This window comes from Bombus huntii, chromosome 12, assembly GCF_024542735.1.
Source record: "Bombus huntii isolate Logan2020A chromosome 12, iyBomHunt1.1, whole genome shotgun sequence".
Lineage (NCBI taxonomy): Eukaryota > Metazoa > Arthropoda > Insecta > Hymenoptera > Apidae > Bombus > Bombus huntii.
In genome coordinates this window covers 1,866,893-1,892,354 of record NC_066249.1, presented here as the reverse complement: position 1 = coordinate 1,892,354, position 25,462 = coordinate 1,866,893, and the positions used below count along the sequence as shown (strand labels likewise).

The following is a 25,462-nucleotide window of genomic DNA, read 5'->3' as shown; positions in this document are numbered from 1 at the left end:
TAAGATCTCTTTTACTAATTTCAATAAATAAATTTAATTTGTTGTAAACATAATTTATTTTCCAGAGTTCTGACGATGAACCGCGTGAAGAAAAAGATCACTTTGTGGCACAACTGTATAAGTTTATGGATGATCGTGGTACACCTATTAACAACTGTCCAATGATAGGTTCCGAGGACATAGATCTATACAGGTTATTTCGAGCTGTCTATAAGTTAGGCGGTTATAATCGTGTAACAAATCAAAATCAGTGGAAATTAATAACACGCCGCTTGAGCTTTACAATGCAAAATTCACCATCGACGCACAATTTGGTTAAACAGGCCTATAAGAAATTCTTACATTCCTTTGAAGATTTTTATAGGAAGTTAGGTTGTACTATGGTAAATCATCCAAGGGGTACTATGCGTAAACAACGTCCTGGAAGAAGTCTGATTAGGGATAAAGACAGAAATACGCCCGTACCACCTCAAGTGTCGATCATTAAAAATGAAAAAGAAGAAGAAGATAAAAAGATCATGGAAGAAGAAAAGAAAGAGAAAAAAGAAACTAAGAAGGAACAACCAATAAAAGAGGAAGAAATTGTGAAGATAAAGAAGAAAGATGAATTTGAAGAAAGCGGTAGCGGACAAGACAGTGACGTAAACGTTGAAGGTGAAGCTGAATCTTCATCTAGCAGTGAAAAATCTCAAAAAATTTCAACATCCTTATCCTTGCCAAACAGAGGCAAATCTAAAAATAAAGAAGACACAAAGAAAAAAGTAATAGAAAAAAAGAAAACTGAACCTAAAAGACAAGAAAAGAAAGACGATAAAATGAAAGAAGAGGATGCTACTAAAACAAGATCTAAATCTAAAGATGATAATGTAAAAAGTAAAATGTCTTCTGAAAATAGGGAAACACGAACTCCATCGAGAGAATCGGAAAGAAAAACTTTATCTAAGCAAAGACGGTTGATGGATGAAGATTTAAAGAAACGGGGGAGAAAACGAAAGGAGTATGAAGCAGAAAAATCACGTACAGACGAACAGTCAACAGATTCAGCTCCTTGTTACAAAGGACCTGTAGAATTAGGAGATAGACTAAAAGTATATTATGGACCTACTCATGAATCTAAAGTTACTTATGAAGCTAAAGTCATTGATATGGAAAAAGATGGTACAGAACCAATGTATTTAGTACATTATACTGGGTGGAATACGAGATATGATGAATGGATTAAACCATCGAGGATAGCACAGAATTTTACACAAGCTCAAGGTAGAGTAAAACGAATTAAAGCTAGTTCACGACCTCAAACTCCCAGTACGAATTTATCAAATAACATCAATAAGTCATCAAAAATTGTTTCTAACACTAATTCAAATGCATCTCAAAATCGACGTCGAGCGCAAAGTGTTGCACCTACTACATCAGTTGTTTCATCTACTGCGACAAAAGAAATCAAGAAAGAAGATAAGGAAAAAGAAATATCTCAACCGACTAGATCTACGACTCCATTGTCTGTTATAAGTTCTAGTTCTAGAACCAAAAGTCCAGCAACACCAGCGAACAATCGTCAAACACGAACAAGAAATAATGATACATCTAGCACAGAACATCGAAGGCGTACTAGGAGAACTTCTGGACATGCGGATATAGTTCCATCGGAAACTGAAGAAAGTGAAACGTATGATTCAGATACTACAGAATCTGAACAAACAAGAACGAAATCTAAGATTACAGAGGAAAGAAAACGTAGAGAAGCGAGATACAGAGTTGAAGACAGAATAAAACCTGATGAAACTAGCGAAGGTGAAGAAGACAAAGATAATTTAGAAGAACCACGTAGAGGTAGGCGTTTAAGAAGAACGATTAGTAAATCGCAAGGTATAAAATCTGAACCAGATAGCGATGAAGAACAACCGAAAGGTCGAGATTTTGACTTAAATCAAATACGATCTGAATTAAAAGGTTTTGATAAAGCAGTGAAATTAGAGCTTGTTAGGGTTGAACCTGATCCAGAGGATGAAATAAAAATAGAAGAAAAAGAGAATGTTGTTTCAGTATCACCAAAATTGGAAAAAAAATTAGAGCCATCAAAATTAGAAACAATGCCTGAATCTAAAATAGTAGATAATACAGAAGATATATATGAATTTAAAGAACCAGAACCATTTGAATTTGAGGTGCGAAATAAACGAGATACAAGTGGAGAGAAAGACAAGATGAAAAAGAGGGTGTTTGAAGAAGAACCGAAAAGCCCTAAAAAGAAACAAAAAATAGTTGTATCACCAGTTATAAAAGAAACTAAATCAGAAACCGACAACGATTCACGAAAGAAAGTAAAGAAATTATTCAGTAAAAGGACTGATGATATTACAGACAATTTACCTTCTCACAAATCACTACAATCTACATCATTAGCAACATGTGAAGAAGCATTCGATAAGCTTTGTGAATCACCTTCATTTACTGCAGCGAAACCAATACCTATTATTGAGGAAACGGGTAAGATAAATAATGGTATAGATCTTTTATTTAGCGATTTACCTGGAGATGATGATGCTACTCATGATGACTCAGAAGATCGTTTAATAATATCAGAGGCAGAAGTTTCAGAAGCAGAACAAGAAAACTTATTTACATATCAGCAAGAAATGTTTACTTCTAATGATGGAAATGATTCAATGGAATCCAATAAAGAAGACACAAGCTTACAAATTGAATCAGTAAGAGAAGATATAACATTAACAGTTTCAAATAAACCTGATATAGCTGTTGAACAGAAACAAAGCATTAAATCTCCTTTACATTGTCAATCTCCAGAATTAAAACCATTAGATCCAAAATTATTAAATATTACGACTGTTTCATCTTCAATTGTAACAATTCCAGCACCAATTAGTGCAAGATTACCAGCTACATCTACAATTGAAGAAAAACTTTCAGCTGCAATGGCTTTTCGTAATAAAACTAAAGATGTTAAAAAAGAAGATGAAATTCCAGACATTGTATGGAAACCCTCAAAAGAAATTTCTAAGAAGTTAGATATTGTAGTTGCACAAAAAAGTAAAGAAGATCAGCATGGGCCTAAGACTGAAAGTGAGAATAAGAAACGAGAAGAGGAAGAGATTGTAATAAATAATGAAAACCAATGTAAAGAAATAATGTGTGTAGTAATTAAACAAAAAGAAGAAGAATTTCAACAATTTAAACTTAAAAAAGAAGTAGAAATAAAAAAATTCGTTGAAACAAAAACAGAACATAAAAAGATACATGAAACTGAAGAAGAAGAATGGAAACATATAGAAAATGAGAAGTCTAAGAAAACAGAAGATGAATTTAAAGAACACGATTTTAAAGAAAAGGAAAAGGAAAATCATAAGAAGATAATCAGTCAAGATATGGTAGATTCTGCAGATAGTAGTGATTCTGAACAGAGGTTAATAATCGATAATGAGGAATCACAAGATGTGAAAAGTTCGTCAAATTTTGATGTTAAGTTAAGAGCAGAGTTAGATAGGCTGCAAGACACACAAGAAAGGTATTCACAATTACAAACACAAAAATCTATACAACCATTAAAACATCAGCCACAAGAATGTATTACTGAATTTAAAACCGAGATCAAAGAAACACCTGTTATAAAAACAGATGAAGAGGGAGAGGCAATTAATTCTTTGTTATGTGAGGAAGAAATACCAGGTTCACCAGCACCTATTACTGAAAATATAGAACAAATAAACGCTGGTCCATCCTGTTCACCTCCAAAAGTTGAAACTACAGAAAATAGTATAGTATTAATGGAAATGCCATTTGCAAGTGCTCCTACATCTGGTCAGAGTACAACCAGCAGTACTGTTGCCACTCTGAGTATGGCATTGCCAAAAACTGTAGAAACACCTATCCCAGTTTCTTTATCTATGCAACAAAATTCTACTCTGGGTATGAGACAACAACAGTCTCATCATCAACATTTACCTGCACTAATGCCTGCACAGAGGAGAGAAAGCAATGAAGCAGCACCTGTAATGGATAATACACCTCCAACTACACCTGATTCAAGCATTTCCAATATCTCTGGATCCCCAAGAGAAGAAAGAACAGGTGGTTCATCACCAACTTCGGAGGATAATATGAAACATAATCGTGATAGTTCTGAAGCAGACAATGATAGTGGTGGGAAAGGTCCAGGATTCAGTGAAGATGACACATTACCAAATGTTGAAGGAAATTCTGCAGATAGAATATTAAAACCACCAGCAAAGCGATCCATTGAAGAAACACAATCGCCTAAAAAACGTAAGAGAAGTAGGAAGCATTCAGAATGTGATAAAAATACTACTAAAAAAGCGGGAAGACATAGTAATAGACATGGTAGACATGGTGGTGGAAGCGATAGCGATGACACAAGTGAAGGTTCTAATTTATGTGGAATTAATACAACTTCAGCAAATCACACGAATATCACTAGTGTTCCTGATCTTAGTAATTACTCATCGAGATCACCTCGACCGACGAAATATAATTTTTATGTGGAATTAGGTAAAGGATTAGTTTTCTTCCTTAATTTTAATGTCTTACCTATAAAAAGAAAATGTTAACCTTTTGTGTTCAACATAGATCCTGAACTGGATGGCAGTCAAAGGATAGCTGTACTACAGCAAAAATTAGCTGAGTTACGTAAAACATATAATGCTGTGAAAGTTGAACTTGCCGCTATTGAAAGACGCAGAAAAAAGTTAAGAAGAAGAGAACGAGAAGGTAAATATTTTATGAATAATTAATGTTTTTATGAATAAAGTATTAGAGAAATTTTTATATGAAATTTGTTTTATATATAAAAAATGTATTCATTTTGAGTTTAGCTATAAAGGCAGCTAAAGCAGAAATGCAACAGGCCTGTTCGTGATGAGCTGCCTTGAAACATCCTAATTATCTTAACCTGCGCTAAAGAGATTTTTATACAACACCGGGAGATAATAGGATAGTATCACTATATGGACATCCTGCAATTATAGCAGATTTCATGACAATTTTTACCTACCTAATATCGTTTAGGTAAATTTTCCCCCATTAATATAAATTGTAGATATAGATATAAGATTTAGTATAAATGAGGAACACTTACCAGAATGAAGATATATATTCATATATGCTTTGTGTTGTACATTGTTTTGTCAAGAACATAACGTAACAGTTGAAAATTTTTATCCTCAATTTGTCATTTCACCTGCTCAGATGCAAAGTACAAATTATCGAACTTGATGATCATTTCATCGTTCATTCTTCTTTTTTAAGAAAAGGCTGAGAAAAATGTTACCGGTAGTGTGTTATTGTAAAGACATCTTGGGAACAAATAATTGTCTAAGCCGTCTGTCATTTTCGTTTCGAGTATAGCTTATAACACCGTTGGCGGTTGAGCTGTTTTCAAGACGATAAAATAAAGATGTCAAGTGCAACAACCATCACATATTTCCTAGAATAGAAAATTTTGTATATATTAGAAGTAGTAATGTTATAGTAGTTCGCAATATACGTATATACGTAAATAGAATTTTAGCGTCTTTGCGATCGAAATTTTTTATTTAAAAAATAAAAGGAAATGTTGCAATGTGGTTCATAAAGTAGTAAGAAGTTAATCATATTCAAAGCAATGTTCATTTGTACGTAAACAACTTGTGAAATGAACGGATGATTGTATATTGATATGCATGTGAGATATAGCACAATTTTTAACATCCAAAAAGTGAATTACTTTAATTTATGTATATAATTTACGTAAATAGAATATCATATTGTAATTATTCTAAAATACGAAGCATTCAAGTTTATTCGTATTTCATACCAAATTTCTTGACAAAGTGCATAGAATTGGATTTTCAACTATGCAATTGTCATGAATGCAGCTCAACGTTTATCAATTTACAGCCTTTTGCATTATATTTGTAAAATTGCTGCCATTGTGCTTTAATCATCAGATAGGTATTAGACGTTCGTCGTCGTGTATATCGTAATTGGTCAAAGATGCATTTATATTTCTATTTGAGCGTCGAAGTACCTCAGGTACTAAATTAAAAGGAAACAAAAAAATTAAACTTAAGAAACAAGTTGCAGAAAACAAAATCAAATACCCCCGAGTGGAATTAAATTTGTACGAAGACATGTTGGCTGATAAAAAGAATGAAATTTTATATAGATATATATTATATATTTTTTATAAAAAAATCAGTCGCGGACATGCTTTATGGTATCAGACAACATGATCATACATTGATTGGGGGAAAAATGAAAGAAAATAAGGAGTTGGGCTCCATAAATCTTTGTACATATTTTACATTGTGTGTGTGGAAAACACTCATAAGTCAGGTTTTAGTAGTTTATCGCACACAGATATAGCTACGCATATTATTGTATAATGGTTTCAGAAATCTTGCAGTAGCACATACTAAATGTTTGTTTTAAGAAGTCAAGAGAATGTGTATCGACACTCAATCAAGTAATACTTACAATCAATTAATACCTACAAAAATATTTACATTTCATCAAATTGTATTAAAAGAAAGAATATTTTATTTAAAATATTCTTTATATTTTGTTGTTTATATTATTGTTGATTCCAGCAAAACTATGTAAAAACATTTTATTTTGAAAGTAATTTCCATTATTATAATTAACAATGAAAATAGTTTAAGGTATTTAAATATAAAAGCATTGTAAAACATACATAGAAATATATATACATATTGTACAATTCAGTTTAATAAACTACAGGATAATTGATAGTAAAATTGTAAACAGTAATATTAAAACGTTAATATCAATAATATTGTTATTTCTTTTGGTTACATACAGCTCTTGCATAAAGCTCTGCTTAGATATTATATATTTTTAGTATGCACATGGTTTAAAATAAATATTCAAATTCTACTTCTGTTTTGCAAAATAGTAAAGATAAAATATCTAGATAAAATATCTAGAAATATAGAATATACTATTAGATAAATGGACCTCTATTTATTTGGAGGGTAAGTAAGATAATAAATGCATCCTAAACAGATTTTATATAGGTGCACCCGTTATTTTATTATGATTTATCTTTACCTTTATTACTATAATTTATTATTTGCAATTTACATTTAGGCAGTAATATTTATAGGAAAACACTATTATACAGGTCATCAGTCATTAATTTGAGAATATTGGCTACATTTATAGGTAAAATATTATATACACATATTGATCACAGATATAACAAATTTATATTGTCTTTTCTTATGCAGTGATAATGATATATTAAATAAAAAGGTAAAATAAAGTAAAATTTCTCAAATAACGTTAAAATATTTAAGGTTTTACAATAATGTTTGAGTGACGAACACAACCTTGTCTTCCAAAAACAAATTTTCTCTTTGTAAATGATGAATTACATGTCAAATAATACATATAGTAAGCACAATATGGATTGTGTCGCCAACCAATAATATTGTTCCACATAACATTTAATTGTGTTAGCAAATGTTGTTAAGAAATAAATAATCTTAACAAATTATAGTAGTATCATTTATCCTTGTGTCATTTTTATAAAGATTTTTGGTTTTTATAATGTAAAATACTATAATCAAAGTTCTATATATTTAAAAATTTTTATAAATTATTTATTATATTGCAACTTAGAGGTAAACATTCAAATTTTGTTAAACTCTGTGGAATAATATATGTTAATATAATATAATTATGCAGATACTTTTGTCATTATACTTTGTACCATATTATTATATATAAAAGTTGACATATTAAAACTATTGATATTTAATAGCAAAGGAAACATGATTGGTTTAATGTACATTAGTATTGACAATCTTGTATGTATCTAATACATAATATTATTAAAAGCTTTGCCAACTAAATTTCTTATTTTTACATTCAATTATATAATATAACATCATTTAATATTCTAAGAAATCACTTTGACATATCTATCTATTTATCTTTGTACACCAGCAGTATAGATCTATTAAAGAAACAATATTATCCTAGAGTATTAAAAGATGTTTAAAAATTTCTATTAATAAAAACTATACAAGATACATCAAATAAAATATTAATTCAATAATTTGAACATTATTAAACATGCCTAAAAATATTCATTGGATATACCATTTACATAAACATATCTGTAACTTTATTATTGCTGATTACTAATCAAGAAAAAAAGTTCCAATTTTTTTGAAAATGTGAAATACAAACAAATTATAATTATTCATATATTTTATATTACAGTATCAATAAAAAATATTTGTAATATCTGGTGTAAAAAATAAAAAAGTTTATACAGTAAATTAAATTTGCACATCACAAATATTTACCAACATATTTTAAGAAGAAAATATTTTATAAAATTTTTAAATCAATTGATCGATTATATATCTTTTCATTTAACAAAAAAAATTTGTTTCCCTAGTAATAAATTACTAAAATAACAATACAAATAAGATATACAGAAAATGTTTAATAATATTGAGCGAGAAATTCTGCTTTTAATTCTATATGTTAACATGGAGGTGGGCTAGATGTTGGTACAGTATCAGCAGTTTGTGTAGAGGTTGATGCAACTGTTGATGACTTATTCTGAGTAGTTAACCTTCGTTTGACTAAGAAAAATTGTTCCATTAGTTCATGATGAGCTTCAAGCCGTTCAATACAATGTAGACATGCCGTTTTAGGTAATGGATCATTCATGTTTACCTATATGACAAAAGGGTAAAAATTGTATTTTTCAAAACTAAATATAAAAAATACTCAATATATGACATATATACACATATAGATATTTAAATATATTATATTTTAAAATACTGAAAACATCATTTATGAAACTTTTAAAACATCACAATTAATTAATCTTTCTCTGATTTAATGTAGCTATAATATATATTTATATTTAGAAACATTTAATAAATTTGTAATAAACAAACTATTTTTATCATTATGTTATGTAATTTTACAATTTCTCAATTATTGTTGTATTTAAGGTAGAGCTGTCAAATACGATAAAAAATTCATATAAGAAAAACCATAAATGTAACTCAAATAAAGTGAAATCTTAACCAGTCATACACAGAATATATTGTAGTAGAAAGTATGAAAATTTTATTAAAAAATAATATCGATGAAAGCCTAATTTAAAAAAATACAAAGCAGATAATGATTTTTACCGTAATTGGAAGATAAGCATTTATTTTCTCAGCAAGTTTCATTCTCTCACCCTCTTCACCGTATATGTGGATCACGAAACGGTTCATCTTACTGCAAAGTCTGCATATAAAACCCGTGATCTCAGCTTTATCCGTGCTACCCATTTCAATTATTTATTAATATTTACTCTTGTTCGTATGGCACTTATCGACACCCTATAACCCAATACACACGTCAATATCTTCACACAAAGATTTATTCTATGAAATCGCACAAGATGTTATGCTCCTTTCAAGATTGTTTATCATACTTCTGGACAACTAGCGCTACCAGCACTGTATTCTTCTAGTACTCCCCTCCTCCTACTCCTCCTCCTGTACATACATATAATATAGCTTATGAGTACATATGTATATCTTTTTTCTTGGTACATATTACCTGATATTACATACAAATTAGGCACACAATACAAATATATTTAATCAAATGAAAATGTATATGAATTATATCACAATTATAAGAAAGAATGTTTATGTTTGAAATTTATAACCAATATTTCATTATATTAGAATTAAGGATTGTACAATGAAAGTCTTAAAGGTTATAATTAAAGCAAAAGAATTAATAGAATTACTTTCTTAAATGATATTTTTGACATTAATTGTTCCCTAGTACATTATAAGATTTAATTGGTATAATATAAACAAAAGAAAAATAATTTCATTTATTTCATTTTCACTCTATTTAAACAATTCAGAGTTATTGTTTGATAAACTTTAAAAAATGTATTATTAGCTCTTTAATATAATATTTGTTATTTGATATTATTACTTTATTTATTAATGTATTTATAGTATATTTATAGTAGTCATTATCAATAGTATTGTTATAAGTAAATTTCTAATTGTGATTTTTAATAAGATTTATGTATTTAGTAACGCTAATTATTGATGTTAATGTTTCAAAAACAAATATAAAATAAATGATGTATTATCTTAAATAAATTTTTAAGTCCAAAATAATTAAAAAAAATATGAGGTTAGAAAAAAATTGGGGCTAGACTTTTTCATTTTATACATCATTCGGTTAAATGAAAAAAATAATGTTTTATTTTTTATGTCTTATTAATGTTTAAAGTACTGATGGGATCATTTTAAATATCACATTATTTCAATAAAATATGGCGGCGATCAGCTGTCTTCTGTCATAATGACATTCATATTGTTAAGTAAAAAATTACAGTTTTCTAGGAATAATTTGGATAAAGATATTTGTGAACTTCGATAATAAAGTGAAGTAGTTTATCATTATTATATCATTTGTCTATAGGTATGAAAGATTTTAAAAAAAGTAGAGGAAGATATTTACTATTGCTCATCTGAAGTGAGCGGCAAGTGAACGCAGCTGCGTAAAAAAGCAATATGGTGACTAACGAATTAATCAAGTGTTGAGAGGATAATCAAGAATACAAATGTTTAATAATATTACCAACTTTTGCGATGGACGGTGGTGAAGTTGAGTGATGAACTTGACGTGATTAAAAGCCTTTTCAGAGGCTAAAGGAAGAAAACCATGTGCGATGTATGTGTTGACTTTCACGACCTTCTGCTCTCCTGTAAGCAAAATGTGTACTATACCTTTCATGTTAACCTAATGTATTATGCTGCATGTTGTAAATTTTGATTTCGTATCAACAACTAATGTCCTAGTATAAACAATCTAGTAACAAATTGTTGTAAAAAATCTACCAGATTCATAATTACACTTAACTTTTTCTATTATAAAAGTCCGTTTATAACATTATAATTTATAACCTTATTTGCCTATGTATGATTTTAAAATTTATCAACTTATGCACGAACACGCTTCAACGTTAAATATACAAAATAACAAAATATTAAAATATGTTTTATATTTTCAAAAGTCGTAATTAGTAGTAAAATTGTACGACACATTAAAGTAGATAAATGTTTGATATATAAGAAATAATGATAGATTAGGATAGTGATACATTAATCTTATTTATATATATTTATAGCAATTTTATTTAAATTTTCGTATTGTTTATTGTTTGTTTATAATATATATCCAGATGATGAAAGATCATCGAAGGAACAAGATGGATTGGCAACACTTTGTATTTCGGATGTGGACACTACATTACATTATGTTAATCAATGGGTACAAAGGTCTGATTTCATTTTTGTTTTTTATAACATATAAACTAAACATTTGAATCGATATAAATACTTAATAAGATTGTTTTACTACTATTTTAATACAACTTGTTTTCTTTTATTTTTATAGACAATGCATGTGCTGCTATCGAGAAATAAAAAATTTTGATCGATTTATACGATTAACTCAAAGTGTTGTATTATGTACGTTACAACAATTACAAATTATACAACAGAATGGTCAACAAACAAATGTTGGGAAAGTATCACCCAAAGACGAAAAAGAAGAAGGAAAAACAGATGAAAATAAAGTAGAAAACTCAGATTTTACACAAACAGAAACAGAAACAAAACAAAATTGGTCTCAACAAGATAGAGAAAAATTGTATCATCTTCTTTCAAAAATATTTTTACTAAATTTTCCTCTTTACATTGCAATGAAACATGGTGGTGCAATTAATCCATTAGCTCCAATAAAAGTAATATATTAATATAAGAAGTATTGTTTTTTATCTATGCATTTATACATTATTTTTTATTATTTTAAAGGATGAAGGGGGATATTGCGAACCTCATGATCCAGAAGTGCCAGCTCCTTTAATTAGAGCAGTTTCCATATTTTGTCATCAAGGTGGTTTCAATTTAATGTCTGCTTGTTTTGATATGGAAAATACATTACCTGTTAGTCTTGCACATTCAATGGTTGTAGTGATTTGTAACTTAAAGCTTTGGTTGAATTATGGTAGTGTTATTCAGCTCTTTATACCATTACGCAGTCGTGTTATGAAATATATGTGTCGCTTAGCAGATAAAGAATTACGCACACCAGCAGTTAGAACGATGGCAGGTAAATTTTGGAATAAATAAGATTATAATAATTTAAGGCGTGTATTCTCGAGTTTGAATTAATAACCTTCTATATTTAGATTTCATGTGGAGTGCTGTAAAGGATCCTATTGACGCTGTTTTACCAAGCTTTGATCGTGATGGATTGGATCTAGCATTTAAATATTTTACTAGTACAACTTTAACTATGAGACTAGCAGGAATAGCTCAGATAAATGCTCATATCACTGCATTCAATGAACTTTGCAATAGTGAAACTGTCGCTGAAGTGGAACAAGTAGGCCATGCATTGGCTGCTTGGTTAACAGAAAATAATATAATAGCTCATATATTTGGACCAAATTTGCATGTAGAGGTTATTAAACAAAGTCATATTGTACTAAGTTTCTTAGCTATGGAAGGTAGAATTACATGTTCTGACATGGATACTATGTGGCAAGCAGCACAATTGAAACACTGTGGTCGCCCAGTATATGATTTATTGGCACCCTTAGTAAAACATTTGGCTCCAACTCCAGTTTTACATTTATACTCTTTATTAGGAAAATTGGAGCCGAAGGACCACACAGAACAAAGTTTATTCCTGGCATCTGCTTTGATAAAATTTATTTGGACAGCAGGTGGTTCAGGGTATCCAAGAGGTTTATCTATAAAAAACAGAGAAATTTTAAGAGGTAATAGTGGTATAGGTGGTAGCAGTACTAGTGATCCTAGTGGAATAGATGGAAGTAGTCCAGATGAAGATGAAGAAGAACCCAGTCCTGCTCCATCTGAAGGACCTTCACCACGAAAACAAGCAAGAGGGGATAGTAGTGATGGAGAAGGTAAGATAATACCTACCCATATATTATTAATATTTAATACTTTTGTCTTTAAATGTAAAACATTTTTAAATGACTTAAAACATAAATATTAATAGGTCCGTTTAAAGCAAAAGGTGTGGGCACAGCAGTTGTACAAACAAGCTCGAATGAAGGAGAAGATCCTGTAATAGAAAAATCTGAATGTTTTACTGAATCAGTAAAAGATTCCGTATGTAGTATACAAGATGATATAAAAGAAAAACAAAGTGGGTCAGATGCAGAAGCAGACACAGAGAAATCAAACACAGAAGAAACAGTTGCAATAGAAAAGAGAAAGAGGAAAGTATTAAGAAAACGGAAAAAACCTCAGAAACGTTCGCTAGTTACTGCAGATAAGACATTAGAAGGCATTGTTAATGAAGAAAATAATGTGAAAACTAAAGAGTTAATGTTAGATATGAAATATAGGCCAGAGGACGTACTAAACAGTACTTTGGATACTGGTGGATTAGTTTCTGTAGATGATCCAAAAGGTGTTGATGCGCTGGATCGTGTAAAACAGCAAGCAATGGCTTTAGATCCAAGTGATCAACAAGTTCCAACAACAGCAACACTCCTAAGAAGAGCTAACAAAAATAAATATATGTCATTAGTAGGCCATAATGTAGATCGAGCTCCTGACTCAGCAGATACTTCGCATGATGAAGATGATAGTGATGTAGCTGGTGTTCTCGGAGCACCCGATGGACCTGGAGCTGTTATATCAGAACTTGCCGGTCTAGTACATGCGACTGGACCTACGTTTTTACCTTCAGGATTAGATGAAATGCTTTCAGATGAAGAAGGATCTTATAGTAGCAGAATATCTAACAAAAGTGAAAAAAATATGGCAGATTTTGATGGAGAGGAAAGTGGATGCGAAGAGGAATTAGCTCAATTGGCTGCGCGTCATTTAACAGCTATACAAATGCAGGCTTACCATCCTCATCATTCTCATCCAACAATGACCATTAGGCGATCTGTTTGTCGCCCTTCACAAGTGAGAAGTATTCGCCAAACGGTAACACGTGTTAGTTCCCAATTCAACTTGGACACTGTATGTAAGCCTGGAAATACGTTATTATGGGATCTTTTGCAAGATGATAAAATTGGTCAATTAGGAGAAGGTTTAGCTCTGGAAGCCGAGAAAGCTTTATGCAATCTTCTTTGTTTCAATGTTGATCGATTAATACCTATGAAATTCATAGAAGGTTGCTTAGAAAATCTTGCAACCAATCGTTCTGTGGTTGTATCTTTAAGATTATTACCTAAATTACTTGCCAGTTTCCAGCAATTTGGTGCAATGGACGCACATACGATAACAACGTGGGCCGATCGTGAACGTGGAATGATGAAACACTTCTTTAATAATCTGAAAACATACACTAGTACAGGGCCAAAAAATAACTTATATTCCCATCAAACAGAAATACAAGTTCGACTACAGTTTTTATCTTCTATTTTTTCACCTTTAGGTTCACCTGATTGTTTTCGGCTAAGTCTCGAACAGGTTGACATATTATGGCAGTGTTTGTCACAAGACACAACATGCGCTGATGAACTTTTCAGTTGGTTGCTTAGTCAAGCAAAATCAACAGAGCAGCATGCACTTGGAATGGATACGCTTAAGCATTTATGTATGCGTAAATTACCAAGTTTACCACCCGAAACTATTAGTATGACAGGCCTTAGTCTTTTCCAGCAGTTATGTAATTTAGCCCGTTTAGCTGCTGCACACTTGGATAGACCTTTAAGAGATGTAGATTCAGTTGGTATGGATTTCTTGTGGAGAATTGCATTAAAAGCTAAAAGCACAGATGTCAGTATGGCGGCTATACAATATCTAAATGGATATTACATGTCTAGACAATTAACTCAAGAGGCAGAATTTGTTTCACAATGTATGACTCATCTTGCTGCAGCTAGTGCTGATTTGGAAATGAACGAAGAAGCTAGTTTACGTTGCATACAAAGAGCTTTGTTACTATTAAGAACACATTTAGAAGCGTTCCGAAAACGCTACGCATATCATTTACGTCGCTGGATACTGGAAGGTAGAGGTGCTGGTAGTCATGTTGCTATGAGCACTTCAGAGAAAGGTCAACAGCTAAGAATATTTGTACAACCTGCGGGAATACCTGAAAAAACAAGTTTCACTCTTCTGAGTACTGATTATGTAGCTGATCTGAGAGCCGAAGTTGCTAAATGGTGGGATGATACACAAAATAATCAAGAGAAATCGACATCTACTACAAATTCGAATCAAAATAATGGTTCAGTATTAGGTTCTCTACTTACTGATGGGCCAATTAGGATGATTACACAAGGTCAGGAATTAACTATTGATTTTGACGAAAAGACATTACAAGAAATGGGATTTAAAGATGGCCAACTAGTGTTCATTTCTCCCGGCGCTGGTCGAGGTAATGGTACAGGTAGATGTAATAAACGAGATATGGATTCACCATCCCTTTTACCACCACCACCTCGAGAATCTTTGCCGACATTATTATTATTACGTCCACAGTATTTTGAACAACTATTTACACTAATGAGAACTTTAAGTGCTATGAAAACGGTTGTCAAAGGAGGGCAGGAAATTCCTCATACAAAAGCACAGGTACTTTCAAGAAGAGTTTGGGACACATTAACGTTACTACCAACTAGTCCAACTTTATTGAGAGGATTTAAAAAACTAGGAGAAACAACTTTGCCAGAATTGTTAGATCCTGCTAGTCCTCAAAAATTGATGTATTCTTTATATATAGTTGAGTCGTTGAGTAGACATAGTACAACAAACCAACCTGCTGTTGTAAATTGTACATCCAGCACATCTGGTAATGAGGGTGATGGTGATACAGATGATAATCATGAAGACAAAGAGAAGGATGTTGCTTGGTCTACATTGTTTGTTCAGCATGGAGGTTTGCGTCATTTATTTGATATTTTTATGTCTGGATGCTTGGAACAAGGTGATGGGAGTGAGTGGCAGCAGGACTGTCTCGCTAGTTTACTAAAACAATTGTGTTATTTGGGCGTTGTTAAAGAAGAGAAAAAACGAAGTAAAGCAGATAAACTGCTTGTACCTAAACTGAGCGAAGTGATGCTTTCAATGATGAATGTTGAAGCTGTTATGTCTCGAATAACAAGTATATTAAATGAGGCATCACTACCAAGGGATCCAAATCATTACAAGACAGGACTTTTTGGAAGATCACAAGTTATACATTATACTATGGCTTTATTAGTTTGTTGGGTACATAGTGATGAAACAGTGAAGCAATATCTTTTTTCATCATCAGAACCATTTGGGAAAACTTGGTTAAGAAGATTAGTATTGGAAGATCCCGAACCAGAAGTAAGAAGAGAAGTTTGTACAGCACTGTATAGATTATGTCTAGGGACTACAGGATCTGAAGATGAAAATTCTGGTAATCCCAGTTTAATTGTTCCAATGTTAAATACATTGTTGGAACATCTGGTAATTGCCGAAGCAATGCAACCTTCCCATCGAAAACCGGATTTACCGTTGCACTTACATCCCGTACTTGATGATGGAAAAGAACCGTATGGACCTGCTTGTAGGGATTATTTTTGGCTTGTTTGCAGATTAGTTGATTCTCTCCCAGAAGAAGCTATCAAAGAAGGATCGGATGATTCCAATTTAACGATAGATCTTGAAACCCTAGCAATAAGAGTTATTGATTCAGTTTTAAATAGAGACCATCTTGAAACACGTCATAACACAGTGGAAGATGATGGCTTAGTTGGATTATTAAATCTCACTTGCAATATCATGACACATAATCCACCTTGCAAACAAGGAAAGGTTGGGCAAAATTTATTACATGAAGTATTCGATTTTCTATTTGCATTACCTAATCCTCGATCAAAACATGTTCCGAAATGTAAAAGTCAAGTCTCCAGATCAGCAGCTTTCGATCTTTTAGTCGAACTTGTAAAATCTGCACCAGATAATTATAGAATTCTTCATGAAAAATTATTAGCTCAACATAAACCTGGCCCTCATTCTCCATATCCATGGGATTACTGGCCACATGAAGATGGACGTTCTGATTGTGGATATGTAGGTCTAACAAACTTGGGTGCCACCTGTTACATGGCTAGTTGTATGCAGCATTTATACATGATGCCGCAAGCACGCATCTCTATATTAGGGGCTGATTGTAATAGAGCAAATAAACATCAACTCACATTAAGAGAGTTACAAAGAATGTTTGCCTATCTTTTAGAATCCGAGAGAAAAGCGTATAATCCTCGAAGCTTTTGTCGAGTATATACCATGAATCATGAGCCTTTAAATACTGGAGAACAAAAGGATATGGCTGAATTTTTTATAGATCTTGTATCTAAATTAGAAGAAATGACATCAGATTTAAAGAACTTGGTGAAGACATTATTCTGTGGTGTAATATCTAATAATGTCGTATCATTAGATTGCGAACATGTAAGTAGAACTCTTGAAGAATTTTATACTGTACGTTGCCAGGTGGCAGATATGAGAAATCTTTACGAAAGTTTAGATGAAGTTACAGTTAAAGATACTTTGGAAGGAGATAATATGTATACATGTTCACAATGTGGTAAAAAAGCAAGAGCAGAAAAGAGAGCTTGTTTTAAAAAGTTGCCACATATATTGTGTTTCAATACAATGCGATACACATTTAATATGGGAACCATGTTAAAGGAAAAAGTAAATACACATTTTAGTTTTCCATTAAGATTAGATATGTCTGGATATGTTGAGAAAAAACTCATGCCACAGCATTATCAGGAAGAAAAGAAGGCATCTGAAAAGAGAAAATCTGAAAGTGACTGTCAATCAGAATTAGACAATGATGATGCAGAAATGGAACATTATCAATATGATTTAATAGGTGTAACAGTTCATACTGGCACAGCTGATGGTGGACATTATTATAGTTTTATTAGAGATCGTACATCCCCTAATAAAGATAAATGGTTTTTGTTTAATGATGCAGAAGTTAAACCATTTGATCCAAATCAAATAGCGGCAGAGTGCTTTGGTGGAGAAATGACTAGTAAAACCTATGATTCCGTTACAGATAAGTTTATGGACTTCAGTTTTGAAAAAACAAATTCAGCATATATGCTATTTTACGAATGGTGCGCTGATCCTGGCGATCAAGCAAAAGAGGAAGAAGCCACTGTTTCTAGTCCAAATGGACGACAATCTTCTTCGTTAATTCATAAAAATACCAATAAATTACCACCATTGGAACTAAATAAAGAACTTGAAGATTGGATATGGCAGGATAACATGCATTTTTTACAAGATAAAAATATATTTGAACATACTTATTTCACATTTATGTGGCAAATATGTGGCTATATACCACAAACATTACTTTCTGTACAATCTGACATAACAGAAATGTCAGCAGATCTTTCCACGTCATTTTTTATGGAAACTTTTATTCATGCTAAGGAGAAACCAACTATGGTGCAATGGGTAGAGTTATTAACAAAACAATTTAATGGTTCGGCTGGTGCATGCGCTAGATTTCTTGAAAAGATGGCTGGAGATTCATGGTGGCCAATTCAAATTCTAGTCAAGTGCCCTAATCAAATGGTAAGACAAATGTTTCAAAGGCTATGCATACACGTGATACAACGTTTGCGCGCTACTCAAGCACCTTTATATCTTCTTTGTGATGAAGAAAATGACGTAAATACTGTCGGTACGCGATCCTGCGTGACAAGATTTGTCAGAATGCTTTTATCTCTTATGGAACATGCAAAACAACATTTGAAACATCTTACTGAGTATTTCAGTTTTTTATATGAATTTAGTAAAATGGGCGAGGAAGAAACTCTATTTCTAATAAGGGTACAAGCTATATCAACTATGGTAAATTTTTATCTTGGACATAAAACACACGAATTTGTTGATGCAGTCAGTGAAGAAGAAGAAGAAGAAGAAGTTGTTGCTATGCCAACAGAGAAGTTGAGACCTGCTTCTTTAGATAAAATGATCACTTTAATAGCAACTTTGGTTGAACGCAGTAGAGGACCCGATCACAGGTAGTTAAATAAGTTTTACTTTTATTTAATGTAAAAACTATATTATATGTTTATATACATATTATATTTTCACTTTCCAGACTAGCATTGTCTCCAGCAGATCTTAGCGCTGTAGCAGGAGGTAAAGGATTTCCTTTTTTGTATCAGCAAACGCGAGATGTCATCAATCTCAACCAGACGCGAAATTTGATACAATCTTTATGTCGTTGGAATGATAGACTAGCAATACATATTGTAACAATGATATTTCAAGCTATAACAAAACATACAGATGTCTGCCAACCATTTTTCAAACTTCTGACATTGTTAACTGAAAGTTCAGGATTAAGTGGGTTGCCCTGTATGACGCAATTGATTTTAGGCAGAGTTTGGGAAGCAGCTAGAGTTGCTCCACATGGAGCACTAGAATGGTTAGCTTTAGCCGTTACAAGAAGCAAACTTGCACATGCTTGGGTATTACAAGGACTAGACACGTGGCTACAACATTTTCTATTAGAACATTCAAATCAAAGAGTTCGCTCTGCAGCTGCTTTTCTTCTCGTATCATTGGTTCCGTCAACTCATTTCAGACAAGGTTATCGTAGTGCTCATAGATTAGGTTTAGGATGCAATACATCTAGAGAACTACAATTATCTCCAGAAGCTACTTTAATTTTGCATAAAATATATACGGCACTTCTACGATTATTGCAACCAGCGAGACATTATATTGATATACAAACTCATGGTACAATGAAACTCACTGCCTATTTTGCATTACTTACATATTGTGTCATTTCTAAGACAGAAAAATTAATGGTAAGCATTGCATAATGTTAAATCTTAGTATAACTACTTCATTATATAATATTTACTTCCAGTTTGGACAATATTTGAATGATTTATGGGCACTTTTTCACCCAAAACTATCTGAGCCTAGCATTCCAGTGCATCATAATAAACAAGCTGTGCTATTGTTTTGGTACCACGTTTGTTCTGATTGTCCGGAAAATGTTGCTCTTATACTTCACAATCCTCATATAACTAAGAATATTGCATTTAATTATATACTGTAAGCATAATTTTATTTTATATGGTTATAAACGATCGCAGAATATTTTTTAAAGTTTTACATGTCTTTTTAGTGCTGATCATGAGGATCAGGATGTGGTATTATTTAATAGAGTGATGTTACCTGCTTACTACGGTTTATTACGATTATGCTGTCAGCAATCACGCACTTTTACAAGGCAACTAGCTGCACATCAAAATATTCAATGGGCATTCAAAAACATAACACCTCATCCTACTCAATATTCGACTGTAAGATTTCTACTAATTTAAAATCTATTTTGCTTTACTTATAAAAGTTATATCTAAAACATAAAATATATCTCTTTTTTTTATAGGCTGTGGACGAATTATTTAAATTAATGCAATTGTTGGTTGCAAGACATCCTGATCAAACAGAACAGGAAGAAGCTGAAATTGCATCGTTTAGGAGAGGAACTTTATCTTCGTACTTACAAGGATTAGATGGGCGATCATGTTGGGCTACACTTATTTCTGCATTTCGGTACAATATTTATAATGATATTTCTTTTTATTCTAATATACCAATTCGAAATACGAATTGATAAAGTCAATACCTTACAGTATCCTGATTGAATCAGATGATGATAGGCTTTATGTTGTATATAATGGAGGATTAAGTATGGCTTTGGAAGCATTTCATATGCTGCATATTATGTATCATGAAGCAACAGCGTGTCATGTTGCTGGTGATTTAGCTGAACTAATAGCTATTATTGTTGAACTTGTACGATGTATTAGAACTGCAAGAGATGGACCTGATGCAAGGAACATATTAGCGAATTGTAAAGAATGGCCAGATATTCTGCGGAAATTAGCAACATTGTTAAATACATACAATCCTCCAGATATGAGAAATCTTGCTATAGATCTTTTGAAAGAACTTGTGATGCTTGTTCCTGCTGAAGCGATCTCAATTTTGGCACCATTGCTGTCACACTGCCATGCAGCTCTTCAAGAATCTCACGCTGCCGTTCCACCTGGCCCGTATCTTCCAAGAAGATCTACTCCTCCAGGAAAGATGCCTACTCGACCTGCTAGACCCATGGTTCAAATGGCCGTACCACACTCTCAATTAGAGGCGTCAAAAGGAGTAGATCCAGAATATGATAATGCTTTACTCGAATTTTATTTACCATATCACGAACTTATCGACGTAATGTGCAGATTAGCAATAAATAATGATTGTATGACAGATACATTAGTTAATCTGAGCGCTATGTTAGGATTTGAAGGTAAATATCATTTATTGTCTAAAATTTATAGAATTAATATAATTAATAATAGTATTATTTAATTACAGGTGTTCCACTGCACTTAGCTTTATTTCCTAGATTATGGTTAGATGTTCATGCTGCTACACACATAGACAGAAAACATATTGCATCTCTTCTTTGTTCTTCCTATACAGTGGATTATGTAGATGCTGTATTACTAGATGAAAGATCGTCATTAGGAATACCGGCAATTCATGCTTTTCTCAAGACTTTCTTTCCAAAACTTGCTAATCATGTATTGACTGAACAAACTTGCTTACTTATTGACAATTTAGTTAGTTCTATGGTAGCAATGGTGGAAGCAGTAGATATTCAAGCATCTGCACATAGATTAACAGGAGACTTAAGAGCTTTGGCTCTTGTCTATAATAGCAGTACAAGACTGAAACCACCAAGTAGCTTGTTACCAGCATTAGAAACGCTGTTATCCCGAACTAGAGCCATTAAAGTGAAAGAATCTAATCAACAGGAAGTAGAAGCCCCTACGAAAAAGCGTAAGTTTATGGTGAATGAAAACAATGAAACCACTGACAAAGAGTTGCATCTACCAATCAAAGAACTTAATAAACAGAAAAACGTTTCAAACATAAACATCGAAGAAAAGGATAAAGTAGAAGTAAATGACATGACTTCCTCTGATTCTGGAGATGATAAAACCATATCAAGAAATAATATTCAAGCAGAAAATATTCCTACAAACATCAGTGAGATATCTCCGGGTTTAATTGATACTGTGACAACCAACAATTGTACGAACCAATTGCGATGTTCATTAACTAATGTTTCTTGGTTTGAAATGTTGGAAAAGACAATTCTCGACCTGCAAACTATTGTGCAATTGCAAACGAAAAATAACTAATTCTCTATGTGTTTTAACTGGTGCTTTTATCATAGAAGCATACAATACAGGATTAAGATTATGTGTAACTGTGTGATTCTTTAAAATAACAAGATGCAAATTCGTTAATACATTCAAGATCTAAATGGACAAAAAAATTTTAGTGCGTTTGTGTTCTGTAAAGAAAAAGATACATCTATTATATCATATATATGTATGTATCAAATGCGATTTATTTTCCAAATGTAGGTAAATAAGATATCTTTGTTTATTTAAGTTATATTAAAATATTCAAGAAAGAAGGAAAAACAAATTATCAATTGGGGTTAAACAATTTTCATTTTATATGACAAATGTTCGTTAGTGCTGTGAGATTGTCCATCTTCTGGTAATGTGAACGATAATACATATAAATTACCCAATATTCAATACTAGGATTTGTGATACTAGGATTCAAATAATTTAAGAAATATAATCATAAACTCTTTGTTAAAATTATAATCGTTTTTCTGTGCTTATCTCAATATTGCAAGATATTACAGGGTTTTTTCAATCGTTTAACATAAAATATAAAATAGCATATTTTTCAATCAGCTTTCAAATTTTGTATGTTTAAATATTATTTACACATTAATCTATAGATTTCATTAATTTCTCATTGTAACATACTTCCATTATATTTTTAATACGTTTCCAGATAATTAATTGTGTGAATTGTGAATGAGTACTTTTATATAAAAATTGCACATCTTATTCAACATATCTTCCTAAACAAATTTACGTGAATGATTACACTATAAACTTTTTTATGTTTAATATAATAATAAGAGACATTTAGTTTTTTATTCAGAGAAGTGAACAATGTGCTGACAATTTTGATATAATTTCTGATATTTTTAATCGTTTTCTCCAAAAACTATAAAATCAGAATATTATTAATTATTAGGCAGTTGAGTTTTGTTTCACAAAAACAAAGTTTGATTTTCATTCAAATTAAGTTTTAATCATACTTTGTGTCATCATGATAAAACATTTATTTATAACTATTACAAGTAAAAAGTCTTAGTGTTTGTAATATCACTATATCACTTTTTCTATTCGTATAATCGCAGTAAATATATCTCACATCACCAATGAACAATTTCATTATCAAATTTTGTAAACATTCGTAAAAAATCGGTAAAAAATTATTTGAATACAATTTTTTTGTAACATGTAACAAACGAACCTGGAAACATATCCGTATAAATTGTTATGTATGCGCTTAATTTACGTGCACTGCTTTATTATATTTATTATTACTATATAATAATCGTGCGCTATTAAAAAAAAGAAGGAAATATATATATATTTATTATTTTCTTATTAATTCGTTACATAAACAAGTTACTTTGCCGCCATTTGTCAAATATTTTTTGAGAATTTTTGTTTCAAAAGATAGTGATATAATTAAGTTTTAAGTTTTAATTTTTTCAATATTTTTGTATTGGAAAAAACAAACGGGAACTAGAATTTTTTGAATAAGTCTATTTGTTCAGTAAAAACTAGAATTTTTAACAATAAATTACATATATTTCAAGAAATATATTTTCTTAACTATATCTAGATAAATAAAATAGTGTATCTAATTGATAATTTCATTAGAAATATTACATCTTGATTATTTAACAAAATATGTTTCTTGAAATGTTCTTATTTTTAATATCGAAAATATTGTTCTATCCAGCTCTATAATATAGCCTAGTACTTCATTTAAATATAAAATCATAATTTATTATACGTATATGCTTAATGTGCGAGTATATGTATGCACATTACACATACGAACAGTAATCACTGATACGTTTTTCATCATAATTGAGCTTATTATCAGACAATGGCACTAAAGTATAACTTGTCCATATTGAAGTTCAAGAATCATCGCGCGCATTTTGGATTTCGACGATACAATAAAATAGCAAATTAACGAATGATTGGAAAAGTTAAAGCAATGAATGTTGATTACATGGTGTTCTTGTGCGATATTCTTCTGTTTTGTTCGTCACATTAATGTTACTTAATTAATTAATGACCACATGTCGAGAAGTACTTCGTACAATTTTATCTACTTACGAAACATACTTTTAAAAAAGAAATCAGATTAAAGGATTAAATATTACAACATCACGATAGAATAAGTAACGGCTTTTTGGGAATGCATTTTGAAATGAACTACAGATTTTAGAAACAACTATCGAATAATTACATGATTATTATTAATTAACCTTCGTGACATAAATTCGATAAGTATTAATAATAATAACAATAATAATTAAAAAGAAGTAAAAAATGAAAGTGTGATGCTTAAGTCAAGGTTTCCTCGCGTAATTACTATTTTCAAGCACGTCAACATTATATATTAAAAAAATGTTCGTCCTTTCAGCTATCAATATTATTCTTTAGTGAAATGTAAAACAAAATACAAAGAAACTACGTTCAGTAGTTTTACAGAAATCTAAGTGAGTATCCATGTCACAAATTGTATTTCTAACATGCGACATACGTGTTTGTGATCAAAATACTGTGATTAGTGACGGTAGATCTATTCGCTGGTTTTGCAACAGATATGAATATAACGAGCGTACTATATACGCACATACGGTATAATGAATTTTTCACTAAATCATGTATTTTTAACTTTTATGTGCTGGCGGTGATTTATTGAGTTTAGTAAGATCGAAAATGTAGTAACCAAAAGTAAAAAATGTATAAAAAAAAGGCAAAAAAAGAAAAATGGTATAAAGAAGAGCATAAGATCGTGTAAAACTAATGCGAGAAAAAAAGCATTTACATTTACTTTTATTTATTAAAAGCGACGAATGCCTTTGTCTCATGAAACGCGTTTCGATAATCTTCTCATATTTATAGATAAAACAAAAAAAGGAGTACACGCGATAGAACGTTCGTGCTTTCGAATTAATTCAATTCAGAGATGGTTAAGACTGTATAAAAAAAGGTATTTGAGGTATCCTACAATACTTTTGTCATTTTATTAACCTTCCGAAAATATCAGAACTATCTTATCAGATTTATATCTTTAGCATGCGTTTACGTTTATGTATTCATTTATATATTTAAGGTGTATAGTTTCTTGATCAATAATAAATAAAATCTTTTCATTTTAAA

The 25,462-nt window shown here is 31.2% G+C and overlaps 3 protein-coding genes across 4 annotated transcripts in view; 2 read left to right on the top strand and 1 right to left on the bottom strand.

Moving 5' to 3' along the window:
* The window catches only part of LOC126871997 (AT-rich interactive domain-containing protein 4B), a 10,608-nt gene extending 3,076 nt beyond the window's left edge, over positions 1-7,532 (top strand). Inside the window, exons 5-7 of one of the 2 annotated variants that reach the window (XM_050631434.1) lie at positions 66-4,527; positions 4,606-4,746; positions 4,846-7,532. In XM_050631434.1, the coding sequence (XP_050487391.1) occupies positions 66-4,527; positions 4,606-4,746; positions 4,846-4,850 (4,608 nt within the window). In that variant the 3' untranslated portion in view covers positions 4,851-7,532. The remainder of the gene's footprint in view (positions 1-65; positions 4,528-4,605; positions 4,747-4,845) is intronic. The other variant, XM_050631433.1, reaches the window with a different exon arrangement.
* On the bottom strand, positions 7,222-10,809 carry LOC126872019 (uncharacterized). Its single transcript, XM_050631487.1, has 4 exons — positions 10,673-10,809; positions 9,491-9,554; positions 9,201-9,395; positions 7,222-8,730 (listed from the first exon to the last, which is right to left on the bottom strand). The coding sequence occupies exons 3-4, from the start codon at positions 9,342-9,344 to the stop codon at positions 8,536-8,538; spliced, it is 339 nt and encodes a 112-aa protein (XP_050487444.1). The 5' UTR covers positions 9,345-9,395; positions 9,491-9,554; positions 10,673-10,809; the 3' UTR covers positions 7,222-8,535.
* Positions 10,649-25,462, top strand: LOC126871996 (ubiquitin carboxyl-terminal hydrolase puf). Its single transcript, XM_050631431.1, has 12 exons — positions 10,649-10,795; positions 11,273-11,369; positions 11,488-11,836; positions 11,907-12,204; positions 12,284-13,027; positions 13,123-19,111; positions 19,192-19,909; positions 19,972-20,162; positions 20,236-20,413; positions 20,500-20,666; positions 20,747-21,417; positions 21,486-25,462. The coding sequence occupies exons 1-12, from the start codon at positions 10,753-10,755 to the stop codon at positions 22,316-22,318; spliced, it is 10,278 nt and encodes a 3,425-aa protein (XP_050487388.1). The 5' UTR covers positions 10,649-10,752; the 3' UTR covers positions 22,319-25,462.